General features: G+C 38.5%; 1 protein-coding gene across 1 annotated transcript in view; it reads right to left on the bottom strand.

The window, feature by feature from the left end:
- LOC127658617 (von Willebrand factor A domain-containing protein 8-like) overlaps positions 1 to 19,787 on the bottom strand; it is a 121,109-nt gene extending 101,322 nt beyond the window's left edge. Inside the window, 13 exon segments of the mRNA XM_052147990.1 lie at positions 3,859 to 4,019; positions 7,765 to 7,842; positions 8,113 to 8,247; positions 9,599 to 9,730; positions 10,742 to 10,846; positions 11,049 to 11,157; positions 11,235 to 11,284; positions 11,388 to 11,552; positions 13,523 to 13,690; positions 17,271 to 17,381; positions 17,536 to 17,666; positions 19,044 to 19,121; positions 19,542 to 19,787. Of these exon segments, the coding sequence (XP_052003950.1) occupies positions 3,859 to 4,019; positions 7,765 to 7,842; positions 8,113 to 8,247; positions 9,599 to 9,730; positions 10,742 to 10,846; positions 11,049 to 11,157; positions 11,235 to 11,284; positions 11,388 to 11,552; positions 13,523 to 13,690; positions 17,271 to 17,381; positions 17,536 to 17,666; positions 19,044 to 19,121; positions 19,542 to 19,680 (1,562 nt within the window). The 5' untranslated portion in view covers positions 19,681 to 19,787.
- Between the last annotated feature and the right edge of the window lie 15 nt (positions 19,788 to 19,802).

Raw genomic sequence — 19,802 nt, forward strand, 5'->3', positions numbered from 1 at the left:
TATTTTTATTAAATGAAAAAATAAAAAAATAAACATTTAAATCAACCCAGCAACAGAATATAGGCATAGCTTTGAGACTACAATGCCATATTAACTTGATGAATTTGAATGTTGCCTAAATGACAAGTATTTTATTGTGTGTGAACTCAATGCAATTTGGTCATTGATGAAGTTGCCTCTAATAACCTAAATTCCGTAGCTTACCAGTATGAGGCCATGCTGAGGTATTTGGAGTTCTGCTTGTGCTTTCGCCAGATCTCTTCTCTTCAACCAGCTCTGAGAGAACGTACTGCCCAAGGTATGGCACAGGCCCATTGCTCAGGCTGTGTGGTCTTTAGCGCTTGCCATTGCATTTGTCACTGCCAAATGTAATTTGTGACCAAAGCAGTTCAGCCACAGCCAGTTCAACTTGTTCACTGCTGCTACGAAGTTTGCCCCGTTGTCTGATTATGTCTGATTATGCTGATACAGGTCAGCATTTTTTCATCCAGGGATCACTCATCAAATGTGTGGCGGACAGCTTCTGAAATATTGTCGGACGTGTGGTTCTGGGGCATAAACACTGTTTCAAGTCAACGTGATTTAAGAGTCCAGTCTGTGCTCAGATAATGTACCATTAGACTCATATAAGGAGTCATATCAACACTTGACCACATATCAGTTGTGGCAGAGAAGTAGTCGACATTCTTGAGCTGGCTTTTAATCAATGTCTTTACTGTGTTGTATATTTTCGGGACAGCAGTCTCTGAGAAGTAGGTTTTGCCGGGCAACTTGAATTGCTTGTCGAATTTTTAAAGCATTGACTTGAATGCAGGTTTCTCCACCATGCTAAATAGAACAATCTCCTCAACCAGATACTGCGTAACAGCGGCCATAAGGCATTTATGACTGTCACTTTCACGGCTGTATTTGACAACTTGCGCAAAGGCTTCAGCCACCTAACTGTCGGTTGGGACAGGCCTGAGCTGTCCCTTTTGAGGCTGCTCTGTGACTTGGTGCTGGTGGGGCAGCTGCGCTTTGATAGCTGGATGATAGGTAGCTAGCTGAGACCTAAAATTCGATGTATTTCCCCATTTCACAGGGACCTTTCGAGGATTTGTATGAGGATATTGCATATTGCATATTGAATAAATTGGCTGGCTCTCCCTTTTCATCCGGTTGAAAGCCGAAATATTCCCAAACTGGCGAAGTTACATTTGGTTTTGGGGCCAGAGCAGCTGCCATGGTTTCAGTCTTAAAAAACAAAGACTGAAATTCAACAGCACCGGATGTGAACAGACAGTTGGCACTCTTAAGTGTTGTTTTGATTATTAATTTATATAACATTCAATACACATGCATTAAGTGTAAAAAAAGAAGGGCATAGACTCATGAAAAAAATGTAAATATGTGAACATATCGATTGCAGCGGTTGCTTGCCATCCCTCTTCGGTTGGCTTGTCAGTATTTCAATTACAGTATTGTCAGCAGTATTACAATATTGCGGTTATCGTGACAGCTCTACTTGAAATTGCCAAAAAACTGATTTCATACAAAGTTGTACTTTGCAGATACTTTTCTATCAGGCATCAAAAAATTTAATAAAGGCTTTATAAATGTATTTTACCATCTCTACTTCCCTGTTAATTTATTATTCAATTTAACAATCTCTACATCAGGGGTCTGTTTTAATTAAAAAACTTTTAATGTTTGGGCAAATGTTTGGACAAAGCGGGCGAGTTTACTTATTCTTTTCTAAAACTTTACCCGTTTACATGCTAAAAGGGTCATGATGCGGGTCTCCTCGATGGTTTGACTTTCATCACATGACTCTTCTCCCTGTACACTAACAGTTGCACCTCCAGTCACCAGTCCATCAAGCTTCTGAAGTTCGTAGACGACACCTCCCTCATCGGACTCATCTCTGATGGTGATGAGTCCACCTACAGGTGGGAGGTTGACCACCTGGTGACCTGGTGCAATCAAAACAACCTTGAGCTCAACGCTCTAAAGACAGTGGAGATGGTTGTGGACTTCAGGAAGAACTCAGCCCCACCTGCACCTGCCCCCATCACCCTCTGTGACTCCACAATCGACACTGTGGAGTCTTTCCGCTTCCTGGGAACTATCATCTCCAAGGACTTCAAGTGGGAGCTGAACATCAGCTCCCTCATCAAGAAAGCACAACAGAGGATGTACTTCCTGCGGCAGCTGAAGAAATTCAACCTGCCAAAGTCAATGATGGTGCACTTCTACACAGCCATCATCGAGTCCATCCTCACATCCTCCATCACTATCTGGTATGCTGCTACTACTGCCAAGGACAAGGGCAGACTGCAGCATGTCATCCGGTCTGCAGAGAAGGTGATTGGCTGCAATCTGCCGCCGCTCCAGGACCTGTACGCCTCCAGGACCCTGAAGCGTGCTGGAAAGATTGTGGCTGAGCTCTCCCACCACGGCCACAATCTCTTTGAGACACTCCCCTCTGGCAGAAGGCTGAGGTCCATCAGGACAAAAACCTCACGCCACAAGAACAGTTTCTTCCCATCCGCCACTTGCCTTATCAACAAGGCCCGGTACCAACCCTGACACTCTCCACACTCCACCTCTGGCTCTACATGCCACTGTACTCACTCTACTGCTCTTTTATTTTTATTCTTACTTTTAATATATACTGTGTGGACATATTTATATTTAAATTGCTTTTATTTAAATTCTTGTTTTTTATATTTAGAGAATGTGTGACACGTGCCTACAACACTAAAACAAATTCCTTGTATGCATAAAAAACATACTTGGCAATAAAGCTTTTTCTGATTTTCTGATTTCTATGATAAATGATTACTGCAAGAGTTAGATTAACATACAGGTGTGAAGGGATTTCAACATTTCTAAATTGCACAAATAAAAAATACATATACATATTCGTCTCTGGCTTGCTTTATCTCGCATGTCAATGATGCCGAGATCTACTTTTATATTTAATTTAATCAATGAGAAGGTTTACCTGCAAAGTAGCACCAAACATCCCAAGCAGCATCAAGAATGGACATAGAGTAGCCGTATAACATTTTTCCTTGAGCAGAATATTGCACTACAGATCGCTAAATGTGTTCAAAGGGGAAAGCGAGAGACAGCACAAGTATAACATTAGGCGGAATATTTCCAATTTGCGCAAGTATAAATCTCAAACTGGGGGTGTTTCGTCTCTTATCTGGCAACCCTGAGCATGTTAAACGCTTGTGGAGATGCGTTAGGTCCCAATACAAGTTAACTGAAATATCCAACAAAAAAAAAAAAAAAACGCATTACGATAAATGAGCCGTGGGCCACATTAAACCATGTGGAGGGTCAGAACTGGCCCGCGGGCCGTATATAGCACCATGTCTGAGCTAGACTGAAAGGTGTGTGAGACAGCAACATCTATGGCAAGTGCTACAGGAAGTGTGGGGTGAAATATCACCTGAGTATCTGTACAAGAATGGACAAGAATTTGCAAAGCTGTCATTGCTGCAGGTGGAGCACGTTAAAGAGAACTCTCTGAAGTAGTTTAAGAAGTTCTGACATTTTTTTCCAAATTGTAATAGTAATTTTTCACATTATTAATGTTGACTATACATTGTGATCAGTTGAATGCCACTTTGGTGAATAAAAGTACCAATTTCTTTCCATAAGAGCAAAATCTGTACATTATTACAAACTTTGGAACCATGGCAACAACGGCTTCTCTGATTGTTGGCTCTCTCTTCAGTAGTACGGGTAGACTAGTTCTACCCAACAATAAAAATGTGGGGAAACAAGTGTTATGCATGTATTTTGAAGAGATGACTCCAAGATAGAGGCTAAGCACAGTAAAGTGCAGTATGGATTGAGACTGACCTGGATAGCACAGCTAAAGTGCCCAGGTTGACACGGTGGATGCCGTCCAGCAGCACCAGCTTTCCCTCCAGAGCGGCAGTGACTAGTGGGGAAGCCCTCCAGGCTGTGTCTCCATTAGGTAGGGTGTACCGCTGCTGGAGGAGGTCCCGAGCTGTCATGTCCTACACACACACACACACACACACACACACACACACACACACACACACACACACAGAGAGAGGCAACGGCTGTCATTCTGATTATTCTATGATACGCTGACAAAGGGAGAATGGGTGTAGGAGGACATAGGCATGTGTGGGCAGGGCTTTACAGTGTATTAGAGCTTAACTGTGGGTATGAACACAGAGGACAAGAAAGCAGGGCAGAGGTGAGCCGTTCTCACTGTATGCACACTCAAGGCCTCTGCAGTGAAGGGGAAGTGTATGGGCTGTGATTGACCCTGTATAAAACACATCCACCGTAAGTTAAGTTCTAAGTATGAATATAAAAAGGGCGGTACCATGATCTCAAGTAGTGAGAGACTGATATATTGGTCTATACCTACATACAAAGCCAAAAAACAGTAACTACACCAACACTGAAAATGAAATCAATGTAGATTTGACAATAATCCCATTCCATTTCCTCTGAGCATAACTGAACCAAACTTGATCAATGACCCAGTTTGCACCTGGTATTAAGATGCATCTCGGGTGATCCGATCAATGATCCGATTTAAACAACCAGGTGTAAACAGTGATGTGAGGTGAGACACATCACTGTTTACACCAGGTCATTTAAATGCATCTCCTGTGACAACTTGTACTCAGATTTTGAGGGGAGGGTATCTGATTTAATGACGACATACATCAGTCACAATATTTAAGCACAACAAAGTCAGAAAAGAGTGACAAAAGGCACGTTGTTTCTCCAAGATGCAGTTTAATTTAAACTATACACAAACGCAACATTTCAAGCAGACCTATCCATTATTTTAGTGGATTACCTGTATTAAAGTATTACTATGTTTAATACTAGTATAATGTTTTTTCTGATCCATTCACAAAACGTTTTAGACCCCATTTAGACTTGTATTTAGCGCTGAACACATGTGATCGGATCACCCGAAACGCATCTTTATACCAGATGTAAACAATGTCTAAGTGACCCAATTTTGGTTATGACTAAAATTTGACAAAATGTGTAGTTACTGTGTTTTGCCTTTGCAGGGCTTTCTATAAGTGGCCATTTTCAGTTTATTGGCAGGCCAATTAACATAAGTTTGAACTTCAGAATATACATTTCCAATATAAATATTTATGAGTGATATTGTGTAAATAGCATAAAATACATTTAAAATACATATCTATGTATTATTCATAAGGGATCATGTACAGTCATCCGGTCAATATTAACAGCAAAATTAACAGCAATTTCACAAGGTGTTCCATGCATAAAACAAATCAGAACATATCTGATTATTTTGGTTTTCATACACTGATAATTGAATCAAATGACCATTATAAATAGTGAACTTTTCCACTAGGATTTTTGGTCAGGTCATATGCGGAAAATTCTCATTTACTTTTAAGGAAAGGAAAATCTGAAATGTTATCTTAAGATGAATCGATATAGGGAGAGCAAACTATCATAATGATGAAAAACAAGACACAAAACATTATTGCTTGGCAAAGCTGAGCACCAGGACTAATTTTTTGGTCCTTGACGTAGTTCTTTTTCCACAACACGCAAATAAAAGCCCTATATATCATCAAAGACGATCCACAGCCAGTACGAGCTCATAAAAGTCTTCAGCGGGATAACATGAAGTGAGCTACACAATTTCTCTTTTCTCTATATGCTGTGACCTCTCACTCTCAACATGCAAAAATAACTTATTTGCACATGCAGCTTCCTTTTCCTGCTCTGCCTGATCTCAGCCAATAGAATTCCCGGCATTCCAGGACTAACACACACACACGCACACACACATACACACACACACACACACACACACACACACACACACACACACATTTTACTACCTGCAGTGCTAATGTTTACACTCTGCTCTGAGTGGCTCTTCTCAGACTGAGTTGCAGAAAACACACTGTGATCAGACCCAGATGCTAACAGAATTAAAATACACACTTTAATTACCCCACTTAAATATTGGGTAAAATAAACTATATTAATGAGATCTAACTATTTTTTCGATTCTTTTCGGTACTGAATGAATTACAAGAATATTTAAACTCAACATTTTTCACACATCATCTGCCATCTTGAGTGGATGAGCTTATTGCGACGCATTCTGAGATTGCTGTCTCTGAGCAGGACACAGGCGATGCTGTCTTATAATTTGGCCACAACCAGGTCTCGCTTGAGTTCGAGGTATCTGCCCTTTGGAACAGCCTTTGTTTGGGGAGCTCACAAGATTTTGGAACAGAGTCTTTGTGTTTTGAAAGCAGACATGGGCCAGTGCAGTTAATAATACTGGGGGAGATCAAGGACAGAGCATGACTCTGATCCCAAAATAGAAGCGACCCAAGATCACATAGAAAAGCATGGCTATTTAAGGCTTTAAGCACCAAAATATGTTCTGCGGTCTTGCTAGAATCACAGATATGAAAAACACCAATCATTGCTGATGGAAAACACAGGGAGACGTGTGACCCCTGGAGTGCGTCACCTCTGGCTCTGCATGCTGATGTTCAGGACAGCGCTGAGCTTTCCCTAACAAACCCAAACACACATTTGTAAACCTCACACAACTGAGCAAACACAAAACCATGGTGACATGATGTGAGGTACTTTTAGATCCCCTAATAGAAGACGAAAATAGAGAGGAACAAGCAATACATAAATAAATAATTAAAAATGTAACTGTCGTTCAATATGTACAGTATATATATATATTACTTGCATATGCATTAAATATATGTTTGCAGAGAAAAGCCAACAAATGAAGATAATTCAGAAGACATTACATTATTGGGGCAGATGAGTTAAGCATTGAATAGACATTGCAAAATGTCTCTTAAGAAGTATATCAATATATTTGAATATGTTATATATGTCTTTCACTGGCCTACAGTACACAGCTATCCAGTTTATCCATTCGACTTTGTCCATGTGTCTAAGGCATACTTGGGGGCCGTTCACGGAGAACACATGGAACTCACATTCCATCTGCAATATATTTTTTGGACACATGCGTCAGATGGACATCTTTGACCATTGCATCACATTTTGATGTTTTGTCAGCATTGCTGTTTTGTCACATGAGCACCATGTTAAAACACCACATAAAGTTGAAAGTAGCTAAGCTTCAAAAACACAGTCTTGAGATCTGCATTCTGTTCAATTCTGTTTTAATACAAGAACACATACTATGTGAATGGCTCCATTTTCTGTACTACCTGATATTGGTAACTGTGGTTTGGTGGGTCAGACAGCCTGAATAAATGTTTTATTTTTGTCATTGTGCTATTATAACAAAATGTAAGTAAAGAATGTTTTAAAAACATTACCACTAAAATCATGTGCACAGAAATGCACTTATAATAGAAGTCTATGTGGCGACCATTGTACCCTTACCCAATAGAGTACCATTGTAAGCGCATAACTGTTAGCACGCTCAAAAAGGTTTATAAATTCAATTTATTCTTTACAAATTCATAAAAAATTCCATTAAGTTGAACTGAATAATCTTTAATAAAAAAATTTTTATGAATGTAATTTTGTTAAACATTACACAATTAAATTTGATGGAATTCTGCAATGAAATTTAAATGCGTAAAAAAAAATTGCTTTTTTGTAGCATCTGCATCTGATCTTGAGTTGAACCTGGAATATTCCTCTAAACAAATTCTCAATTTGCTTATCTGCCTTTATAGTTTTCGTGCGAAGGTTTGACATTACCTGATAAAGCATAATTGGTTCAGTGCTGTAGCCCAGCATTTCAGCAAACTCTCTTGCAATCACAGACTTGCCACAACCCTGAAAAAACATCAACAAATAGCATTAGCCAAAGATAATATTACTAAGATAGCATAAGATTTACATTGTTCAGTTGATCTGATCTAACGGCACCTCAGAACCTCTTACAAGAACACATTCCCTGATGGAAACATTAGACGGCCCTGGTGATCTTCCTGCATTGCCTTAACAGGCACTACGGAAAAGTGAGCTATTGTTCTTGTTCAACACACATCAACTTTCTGGTTCAAAGTGCTCCATGTGGGTGGCTGCAGGAAGCTGCCTGTGTACCTTGGCTCCGATCAGACAAATGTCTTTGACGAGGTGGGACTGCATCATCTCAGCCAGCAGACGGTCATGGGTGGGGGTGCCAATGAACGCCGGGCTGCTGTTGGGTGGACGAATCGGCCGGGTTCCTGAAGGAACCTGTGGAAGAACCACAGCATTTCCTTTAGAGGGAAGAAGTAGTTTGGTTCACTCGCATTTCCAAATAAGCATTATCTTCAAAGTGTGCATGTGATGTTAGCTCTCAGCTACAGAGACTTGTAGCTGATCCTGGGGATTTTCATCAACTTGGTTACAACCAGGATCCAAAATGTACTCTTTGTTGAGAGCCAAATGAAAGTACAAATTGGCTTTATTAGGGAAACACGTGACATGATAAACTCGACATTGAGTTTATCGACATTGCTTTTCGTGGTGTGTCTTCCTTAGTTTCTGCTAAGAATCCAGCCAACCAACGGGTCCAGGAACGATAAAGTTTGCCAGAAAATTTGGAAAAAAATCTGGGTATGGAATTTCATTGTTTATTTTGCACTGTAACGATGGACTAAGCATAATTTACTTGCTGAGCCTGGGTAGCTCAGCAAGTAAAGACACTGACTACCACACCTGGAGTCACAAATTTGAATCCAGGGTGTGCTGAGTGACTCCAGTCGAGGCTTTCAAAGCAACCACTTGGCCCGGTTGCTAGGGTGGGTAGAGTCACGGTTGGGTTAACCTCCTCGTGTCGCTAGAATGTGGTTCTCGATCTTGGTAGGGCGCGTGTGAGTTGTGCATGGATGCCGGATGTGCGGTAATGCGCTCAACAAGCCACGTGATAAGACACGCGGATTGATGGTCTCAGACGCTGAGGCAACTGAGATTCGTCCTCCGCCACCCTGATTGAGATGAGTCACTACGTCATCAAGAGCACTAAGAGCGCATTGGGAATTGGGCGTTCCAAATTGAGGAGAAAAGAGGAGAAAATAGCAAAAAACAATAAAAAGTAATTATCGGCTAACGGAAGCCCTGGTGTCTTCACATTTTGTGACACAGAGTGATGGATTCTGGCTCATCTAATAATATAATAATACATTTGTCAGTCACAAAATTTCAAGTAAAACTGCAAAAACAAATTATATTACTGTCATAAGGACAAAATTTGATTCTTTGAATGAAAATAACATGAAATATATTTTCATGGCTGTTAAGAAATGTTAATTGCTGGTAAATTTTCTCAATGTAATCACCAATGGCAGTTGTGCATAACGCACATTTTTTTAATTCATTACCTTCATTAAAAATAATAATAATAATAATAATAATAATAATAATACAACTTAATTTTCTATAGCACCTTTAAAAGTTGCATCTCAAACCACTTTACAAGAAAAAAAATTAGATACATTGAAATACAAAAAAGAAAACATGCAATCAGAACAGTTTAAAAAGAATACAATAATAATCACATAATAACAGAAAAGATAAAAAGACATCACTCTCTTGATGTCCTGACCTGAAAGGTGATGTTGTTGTCAGCAATGCTCAGGGTGACAGCTGCCTGTCCTGGGTGATCTCCACTAACAGGCTCAATGTTCACCACTGCAGTCGGAGAACTTTTCTTGCTACCATCATTCAACTCAAACCTCTGAGAAGAGAGAGGGTATTCAATATTTATGACATCAAGAGTATGAGTGCTTAAAGACAGAGATGTTTAAATGCCATCTTTGATTAAAACCTCAGTAGCAATTATGGCTCAAGTGTTGGAAATTTGGGGTTAAAGTAAGGTTAGGGTTAGGGTTCAATTAAAGGAATATTACGGGATCAATACATGTTAAGGTCAATCGACAGCATTTGAAGCATAATGTTGATTTTCACGGAAATAAATTTCCACTTGTCCCTTCATGTCTTTTAAAAAATGCAAAACTCATTTGCAGTGAGGCACTTACAATGGAAGTGAATGGGTGCCAATCTGTGAACATTAACATACTCACTATTTCAAAATTATAGCCACAAGACATAAAAAATATGCATGTTCACATGATTTTAGTGTGATAAAATCACTTACTAAACTTTTCTGTGTGAAGTTAAAGCCAATTTTACAACTATGTTGCCATGACGATGCAATGTCAACAAACCCTAAAATGACTGTAAAAATGTCAATTTAAACAACTTTACAGCTCAAATAATACATGAGTTTTAACATAATAATTAACGTAAGTGCTTTTTTTTAATTATACGCTTCACAATTCTGCCTTTGAACCCTCCAAAAAATTGGCCCCCATTCACTTCCATTGTAAGTGCCTCACTGTAACCTCCATTTTGTCTCTTTTTAAAGAAAAGGAGGGATGAGTCAAAATAAATTTTTGTGGTAATCAACATTATGTGCTGTCGATAGAGCTTAACTTGTTTTGAACCTGGAATATTCCTTTAACCTTTACAACACTGATCATTTTTGTTATCACTCATAAATGTTCACGGATGACTCATCGTGTCATTTTTTGTATACAAAAATGTTTTAGTAAAAATAATTTGTAGGTAAATATTGCTGTTGATTACTTGTTTTGTTATATTGGTGCATTCTGGTGTATACTGCTGAATATTGGCATGGAAAACATGCTTAATAAAGAGAAAAAGAGGGGAAGAATAGAGTCCTTACACTTAGTACCCCCTCCACTGCTGTGCGGCCCTCCTTTCCCAGCATGGCCTCGTACGGGTAAAGCCTCTGGACCAGCTGCTGTGCTGACAGCATGGGGAACAGGTTCTGCAACAAGTGCAAATAATTTTCAACAATAGCTAGCTACACCGATTGAATGTAAGTGATGTACTTGGCTATTAGAATCCCTTAACTGTGACGGTGTAGCTAGCTATTGTAGCTACACCGATTGAATGTAAGTGATGTACTTGGCTATTAGAATCCCTTAACTGTGACGGTGTATAAAAGTGTCATGCAATCTCTAACCCACCAGAACTGTGAGTGCAGATGGGAGATTGTCCATAGGGAAGTCAGGCAGGCTTAAGCTGGCAGACTCTTGAGAGCAAAGTGTAGTGGCAAAAGACAAGAGCTGAGACACCCTAAGAAGAAAAGAAATACATTTGATCATGCGGTCTGCATCTGGCCAATGAAAATCCATCTTTGTAAACTGTCGTACCTTTCAGCTGGCACATTTGGTCCAATTCTATACAGATGCTCAAGCTGGTCCTTCAAAAAACACATTGTTTGATTTTAGACACATTTGATATGACACATTTATCAATACACCCCACATATGTGATAGATGTTGCTTCTGTGTGTCTAGAGGCACCTTGAATGGAAGATAGTAGATGTCTCTGGCCTGAAAGCGAGATCGGAGCGGCGGATCCAGAGGGTTTCCTTTGTATCGGGGAACAGGAAGACCGAGAGCAATGACCCGAAAATCTTCACTCACCCGAACTATCTTCCATGCATCCAGCTCTTCTATATTGTGTTCCTATTAGACCAAAACAACCCACACCCATGTCAAATACAGAATATATCACTCTACAAAATACACTTTAAACCCTGATGTTGTTACTGGAAAAATGTCACATTTTGGGCTCACAACTCAAATAGCCAAGTTCCTTGAACTTATTTTTCTTAAAAATCCACAGATGTAAGATTTTTAGTGTTAATAACTAATTATATCAATATAGTAAATATATTTAAAAAAAGAGGTTATGGGGAATACCCACAATGCCTTGTGCTTGAATTACTGAATTATGTTTCCTTGGTCAAAGGGAATTAATGGGGGCATTAAAAAGGTTGTTCTAAAGAATTCATAGACGTTTCAGGTCTTTTGTAATATTATTTATGTTGTTTTGATTCAAATATTTGTTTTGCAGGTATATATGCATTTCTGTGGAGAATTAAGTTTATTTAAAGGGATAGTTCACCCAAAAATTTAAATTCTTTCATTCTTTACCTTCAAGATATCCCAGGTGTATTTGACTTTCTTTCTTCACAAGAATACATTAGAAGAAAAATAGAAAAATATCTCAGCTCAGTAGGTCCTTAAAATGCAAGTGGATGGAGATTTCTCTTTTGAAGCTCAGCATAAACGTTATCCATCGACACCAGCTGTTAAAAGAATGTCCTCTAAAGCAACACGATCGCTTTTGGTGCGGAAAAGATCAATATTTAAGTAATTTTTTATATCTCTATCTCATGCTTCCGGTCAGCAGCGGTATATGCGCATGACGTAATCATGTTTGCATTTGAGACACGTGAGAACTGACGCACGTGATTCACAACCGGAAGAGCACCGCTGCTTATCCTGGATGCCTCAACTGAGAGAAGAATGTGAGGTTATGTCCATAACACGCCAACGTGAATACGTCATACGACAGACTGTGTGAACTAAGCGCTATGGTGAAGCTCACCGGAAGCGATGGTTTATGGTTGAAAGTACTTAAATATTGATCATTTTCGCACCAAAAGTGATCGTGTAACTTTAGAAGACATTAATTTAACGGCTGGAGATATATCGATGATGTCTGTGATTTTTTGAGCTTCCAATGATAATTCACCATTCACTTGCAGTTTAAGGTCCTACTGAGCTGAGATATTTTTCTTCAAATGTGTTCTGCTGAAGAAAGAAAGTCATACACACCTGGGATATCATGAGGGTGAGCAAATAATGAGAGAATTTTCATTTTTGGTTGAACTGAGCCTTTAATAATTGACCTAGAATCATTTATAATCTTCATTATTTAAGCTATGTTATGGTATGACCTATATTTGAGTTCATTCAAATACAATTATTAAGTTGAAACAACAACATTTCAAAATCAAATCTGAATTAAGTCTGCTTGCAATTTGTTACCTAGACTTAAATAGTTAAGTTCTTTCTATATGATCACCAAGTTAAGTGGCCTCAGTTACACATGTTACGCCATAATTCAATTCAGGGAACGAGTTAACTCAATCAATTGAGTAGAGTCAACTTATTAGAGTTTACTGTGTAGAATACTGTTAATCTTTTATAATAATACAATCAATAAGCTATTAATAAGTTATATTGCTTTACATCTCATTAGTTCATATGCATTCAGATATGAAAATGGAAAAGGTGTCTTGGCTCCTCCCAAGTTTACCTCCCCATGTATTTAAATATCTTTTTGTTCATCCTTGCCTGTGTCATCTTAAACTTGGTGGTTTGTTGGGCACTATTTTTGCAATCTAATTGGGAACAAGGTGTATTGTAAAAAGTGCTATACAAATACATTTGTATTAAATGAATAAATCTTTCATGTGTGTTTTTGCATAAAATGTATGTATATTATAGAGGGGCCAAATATACAGTAACACCAGCCAAGTAGGCTCCTAACATCTCTATGATAAAGAATTAGTTAAAGAACTCCCGTTGACAGAGCTCTGACTGTTCAGTCTATTATAGATCTATAGAGAGGGCTGCAGTTGTACCTCCAGCAGTTTATCATAGCGCTGTGCTGACATGAGAAAGCGTCCATCTTCCAGCTGCATCTCTCGATTCTCCAGCAGGTTGTTGAGAACAGGCAACACATTCCTCTCGGCCTTCTCCAATCCCTCCAGCACCAGAATCCGACCCTTGGTTGCAGCTCGGACAGCGCACTGAAAGACACAGATGGACAAAACACACTGAAATATACTGAGTCACCTTTCAGGAAGAGATCTTAAAATGAAATTTGGTTTAGGGGTTAGTGGAACAGTGCTAGGATTACAGCTAGTTAATGGTCAAATGTACTTCTTGGGCAAACTGCCGGTCTTGGCAAGGTATTAGTGTAAACACAATCCATTTTTCTTCAGTTAATGTAAATATGTGGGAGAAAATCTGATCTGATGTACGTCAAAATATGGGCTATATGCATTAGACCTTTATTACCGGTAGATATACTGAAGCGTACTTCAACCAATTTCTCAATTTAGCTTTCTGGACGTAGTACATGAGTGGCTTGAAACACTTAGCTCCAGAAACAAACACCAAAAAACCACAGAGGCTCTTTGTGACACCTTCTATCTCAACAGATAGGAATTCCCATCGGCACTGTTTTTTTAAGAGTTCATCTGTTGCATCCCACACGGCAAAGCTCAGTTCACTTCTATTCTAGACGAACACTGTTTGTTTTTTTTAGACCATGCCCCAGTTATGGGCTGAATCACTAAATCTTGTCTGTTATGAAGATGCAGCCATGCAAACATATGTGTACAAGAACCAAACACCATTAGTTTCAAAGGCAGGAAATTCGTGGCTACTCTGGTGACCACAATATAAGTGGCCATATAACTAGGTTAACATGTACTGTAAATATATGCCCGATTGTGTGGGAACAGGGCCTATAAATATGTCGCAAGATGCTCCAAATTTAGCTCAAGACCCATTTCTATTCAATATTTGTAATGGATTCTACAATCACATATGTAATTACTATGTAAATGTTTGTGACGCTATCTAGACAGACTAGTTAAAAACACACACCAGTGCATTTGTCAATGAGACAGCGATTTATAAACAGCCGAATGTAACTATTTTTGAACTGCTTGACCTCATGGCTCCTGAATCATGCCAAGTTAAAGAAAGCAAAGGAGGACAGAGTCATCTGACCTGCACTTCCTGCACAAGAGTTTCTGATATTAATCAGAATTTGGTTATATTCTGATTAAGTGTCATGTTAACACAATCACCAAATTGCCATAACCCACTTAAGTCGATATTCTGGTTTCTACGAATCTGAAAAAGCTGACATATACCTGTATTAATCAGAATTTTTTCATGTTCCAATAATGTAAGCTTCATCATGTAAACATATTAACCAGATATCCATAAAACAATTCAGACAAAATTCCAGTTTTGAGAAATCCAGATAATATAGATGGCATATGCCTACATTAATCAGAATACTGTGTGATCGAGTAAACGTCTTATTCAGAATATCCACTTGAACAGAGCATTCATTTATATCTGCGCACGTTCAAACAAATGTAATCTCGGTGATATTAACAGTTCTGAAAAGTTAAGCCATTGAAAAAACATTATTGGAGTGAAGAAAATACTTTTTTATTAAAAACATTTTTACAAACAAATGTCTTGTGGGTTACATTTTGCAATTCATTGTAATCTTGTACTGTATGTTATTGTTAAATAAAATGTACAGTGGCAAGAAAAAGTATGTGAACCCTTTGAAATTACCTGCATTTATGTTCAAATTTGTTTAAAATCTGGTTTGATCTTCATTTCAGTAACAATAATGAACAAACACAATCCGTTTCAACTAATAGCACATAAATTATTGTATTGTTATTGTACATACTGAATACATCATTCAAACATTCACAGTGTAAGTTGGAAAATGTATGTGAACGCCTAGGCTAATGAAGTCAACAAAAGCTAATAAGAGTCAGTTGGCAAACCTGGCACCCAATTAATGAACAGATTAGAGGTGTGCGTTAGAGCTACTTTCACTTATAAAAAGCACTCAAACATTTTGAGTTAGCTATTTCTCCCAAATTGGAATACCCAATTCCCATTGCGCTCTTAAGTCCTCGTGGTGGCATAGTGACTCGCGTGGTGGAGGATGAATCTCAGTTGCCTCCGCGTCTAAGACGTCAATCCACGCTTCTTATCACGTGGTTTGTTGAGCGCGTTACCGCAGAAACCTAGCGCGTGTGGAGGTTTCATGCTATTCTCCGCAGCATCCATGCACAGCTCGCCATGCGCCCCACTGAGAGTGAACCACATTATAGCAACCACAAGAAGGTTACCCCATGTGAATATACCCACCCTAGCAACCGGGCCAATTTGGTTGCTTAGGAGACCTCGCTGGAGTCACTCAGCACGCCCTGGATTCGAACTTGCGACTCCAGGTGTGGTAGTCAGCATCTTTACTTGCTGAGCTACCCAGGCCCCCTGATTTAGCTATTCACAAGAAGCATCTGCTGACATGGATCCTGCCTCGCAAAAATTAGCTCTCAGAAGACCTACGATCAAGAATTGTTGCTTTGCATAAAGCTGGAAAGGGTTACAAAGTTGTCTCGAAGAGTTTAGATATTCATCTGTTCACAGTTAGGGACATTGCCTATAAATGGAGATGATTTAGTACTGTGGCTACTCTCCCTTGAAGTGGCCATCCAGCCAAGATGACATAAAAGGGCACGCCACAGAATGCTCAATGTGGTAAAAATTAACCCTAGAGTGACAGCTAAAGACTTGAAGGAATCACTGATGTCCAAGGTTTCACTTACATTTTCCACAGCACTGTGAATGTGATGTGTTCAGTAATTGTGTACAGATTTTAATTGTTTGTGTGTTGTTAGCTTAAGCACATTGTGTTATCTGTACTTGTGAATTTGATAAAGATGAGCTCACATTTTATGACCAATTAATGCCGAAAACCAGCAAATTCCAAAGGGTTCACATACTTTTTCTTGCCACGGTTTCTTGCATTCAGAGTTAATCAAAAGTTCTGTCCAATAGGCCTAAAATGTTCTCTAGAATAAGAAAGTCCCTCCCCCAATACCATCTGCAAATGACTAGGAAGTAACAATTCATGGTTCATGGCTGTGAAGTAACCAAGTTGGCCAATAGGTCCAATAAAACGTCCCATCCCAACATCCAGTTCCATAAGGAAATACATCAACAGAAGACATTTTATGGGCTCTTTAATGAATATAACAAATTAATGAGAATTTTCAATCTTAATATTATTATTATTATGTAGTAACCATGTAATTAATGTAATAAAGCCCTGTTATATTGTGAACATAGTCATGCTTGAAGAGGTTGCAGAAAGGATGCACAGACACAGACACATCATCCTTTAGCAAAGACTATATTCACAATATAGAATGCCAACTTGTACCATAGTGGTTCAATCAAACACACACACACACACACACACACACACACACACACACACACACACACACACACACACACACAGCCAGATGGCGAAAACCTCCATGCACAGTTAATCATTCAGACGAAAAAAAAAAAATCCTGACACACAAAGCCTGTGTTATATAGGTCTTAAAATGAGCGCAGGGCCCAAGAGAGCAGTGAGATTCTCAAGTTTAACACCCAGCCTCCACACGCATCCCACATTTTAAACAAGCATCTCAAGCCCGCTGCCTAACCATCATTCCAGACAGTAAATACTAGTTCTAATATTAATGATTTTGAAAGAGGTCTACTTACCTGGTCTATGTAAAAGGCTGTCCCAGAGCGAATCTCTCTGCGCTGTTTGAGGTCAGTCTCAGTAGTGTCTCTGGACAGAGCAACATATTCAACTTCTCGCTTTGTTAATTCCTAGCAAACAAGAAACAAAATCGAGGATAGAGTTTAATATAGTGCTTGTGGAAATTGTCACAGACTGCACTTCTTTGCAGTTCATCGGGTATTGGTGGGTTTTAATGTGTCACAGTGTACGTGTGTGGTTGGGATTGGAAATGTGTGAAATTACTAGGTACTGCATTGCAATCGAACGCCGCAGAGGACCAGGAGGGCCGATGAGGAACATGTCCTGTCCAAGCAGGTCCTTCTGCATTATCCAGCGAAGGTGCTGGGTGATAGTTTGTGGTAAAGCCTCCATCACTGCCAGAAAAAAATATATATTATTGCAACAATGCTGATAATGTATCAAACTAAATAAAACAGGGTAAAAGTGTGCTTAATACTTGGAATATTTCCACTAATATTAATTGGTTTCAAAGTGGATTTTAACATAGAAATTAATTTAAATTCTTTGAATTCTTAATAAATGTTCTTGCCATTGTACTGATTATTAGTTTTGTTTATTTACTTTATCAATAGAAAGGTGTATAAAAGAGAAAAGTGTAGTTCATCACATTACCTATAAATATGTTCCACTTATGTTTGACAAACAGAGTCCAAAAAGACAACCAGAAGGTTTTGTCTTAATGTTGAACAGTATATCAAAAAAAAATTCTAAAAAGAATTCTAAATTTCTATATGTGAATTTTTTGTTTAAATAAATGCCAATTGCATTTATTTATTTTTTTATCAAATGCAATGGTATTCATGCATTTCACCCAAAAATGTCCCCCTTATTTCATCCCAGATGTGTATGACTTTCATCTGATGAACACAAAGTAACATTTTTAGAAGAATATTTCAGCTCTGTAGTTCCATACAATGCAAGTGAATGGTGACCAGAACTTTGAAGCTCCAAAAAGCACATAAAGGCAGCTAAAAAGAAGTCCGTATGACTCCAGTGGTTTAATCCAAATCTTCAGAAGTGATATGATAGGTGTGGGTGAGAAATAGGTTAATATTTAAGTCCTTTTTTTTTTTTAAACTAATAAATCTCCACTTTCAATTTCAAATTTTTCTTCTTTTGTTTTAGGCGATTTGCATTCTTCATGCATATTTCCACCTACTGGTTGGGGCTGGTCAAATGTGGAGAATTATTGCAAAAAAGGAATAAAACATTTATCTTTTTCTCATCCACACCTGCATAATCATATCACTTTTGAAGGTATGGATTTATCCACTGGAATCGTATGGATTACTTTTATGATGCCTTTATATGATTTTTGGACCTTCACATTTTTTGCCACCATTCACTTGCGAGGACCTACAGAACTGAAATTTTCTTCTAAAAATATTTATTTGTGTGAGAGAATTTTCATTTTTGGGTGAACTATCCCTTTAAGTATAGCTGAAGTGCCCGAATACTTTTTGGGGCCATTGTATATGCGCATGCAGAGCAGAAAACATCGGTGTACAATTCCACTGTTGCATTGCATTGTCTGCCTGTTTGTTTTGTTGAATGCAAAAATTTGTTATTTTATTCTAAAAACAGTTATTGCACTGTTTGTAATAGGGCGTGGTATACAAGCACAAACCCACACAACAATACAGTACAAACAATACTACAACAATGGCACATCACCTACCATATGACACTATGATGTCAATGAGCAGCAAATATTTTAAATTAGCACATACTATGATTTACGGGCACAAGTTCTGGATTTCTGGGGGTTTTGAGGTGATATGAGATCTCGCCTATCTTCACTGTGTCACCTGTGGAGAAAGAAAGTCCAATGAAATATCCAAACATAAACAAAAACTAAAAGAAACATTCATGCACTGATGATGAAGCGTGTAATAAGGAAATCTTTGTAGAAGCTTGAACGAGTTCACAACTAGTCAAACGTTTCGACACATCTTTACTCATTCTTTATCGTTACTATTTTCCTTATTACTATCTTATATTTTAGTTCTTCAAAGTAGCTTCTTGTTTGCTTATTCATTTAATTAAAATGTTTGTTTTGCAAAAAGAAAAAAAAAAACATTCATATGTATACACAAATTATATTGGTATTCAAAGCTAATTTCAATAAAACCTTTAGGTCACAGGTTTTTCTAAAATTACAAGAGACATTCAAACACATCCAAACGTTTGCCTGGTAGTGTATCTGAACCCCTAACCTGAGGGAGTACCTGAGAAGGTGTTCAGGAGTTTGACCTCATGACAGCTGCATCTCCAACCTTCCTTTGACAACACAGGTCCCAAAATATGACAAATTCTCCTCGCAGCGACAGCTGCCGCTGTTCCTTTCAGTAACATAAGCGCATGCATCCCGAAGCTTTGAGAAGAGCTGTTCAATTACAGCTATATATTATTATACATCCACTGTTATTTCTTCATGCTTATGTCATCTGTGTTTATGATAGGCACAGGGCTAGACGGAGTGCATTCAG

This window comes from Xyrauchen texanus, chromosome 18 (genome assembly GCF_025860055.1).
Source record: "Xyrauchen texanus isolate HMW12.3.18 chromosome 18, RBS_HiC_50CHRs, whole genome shotgun sequence".
Taxonomy (NCBI): domain Eukaryota; kingdom Metazoa; phylum Chordata; class Actinopteri; order Cypriniformes; family Catostomidae; genus Xyrauchen; species Xyrauchen texanus.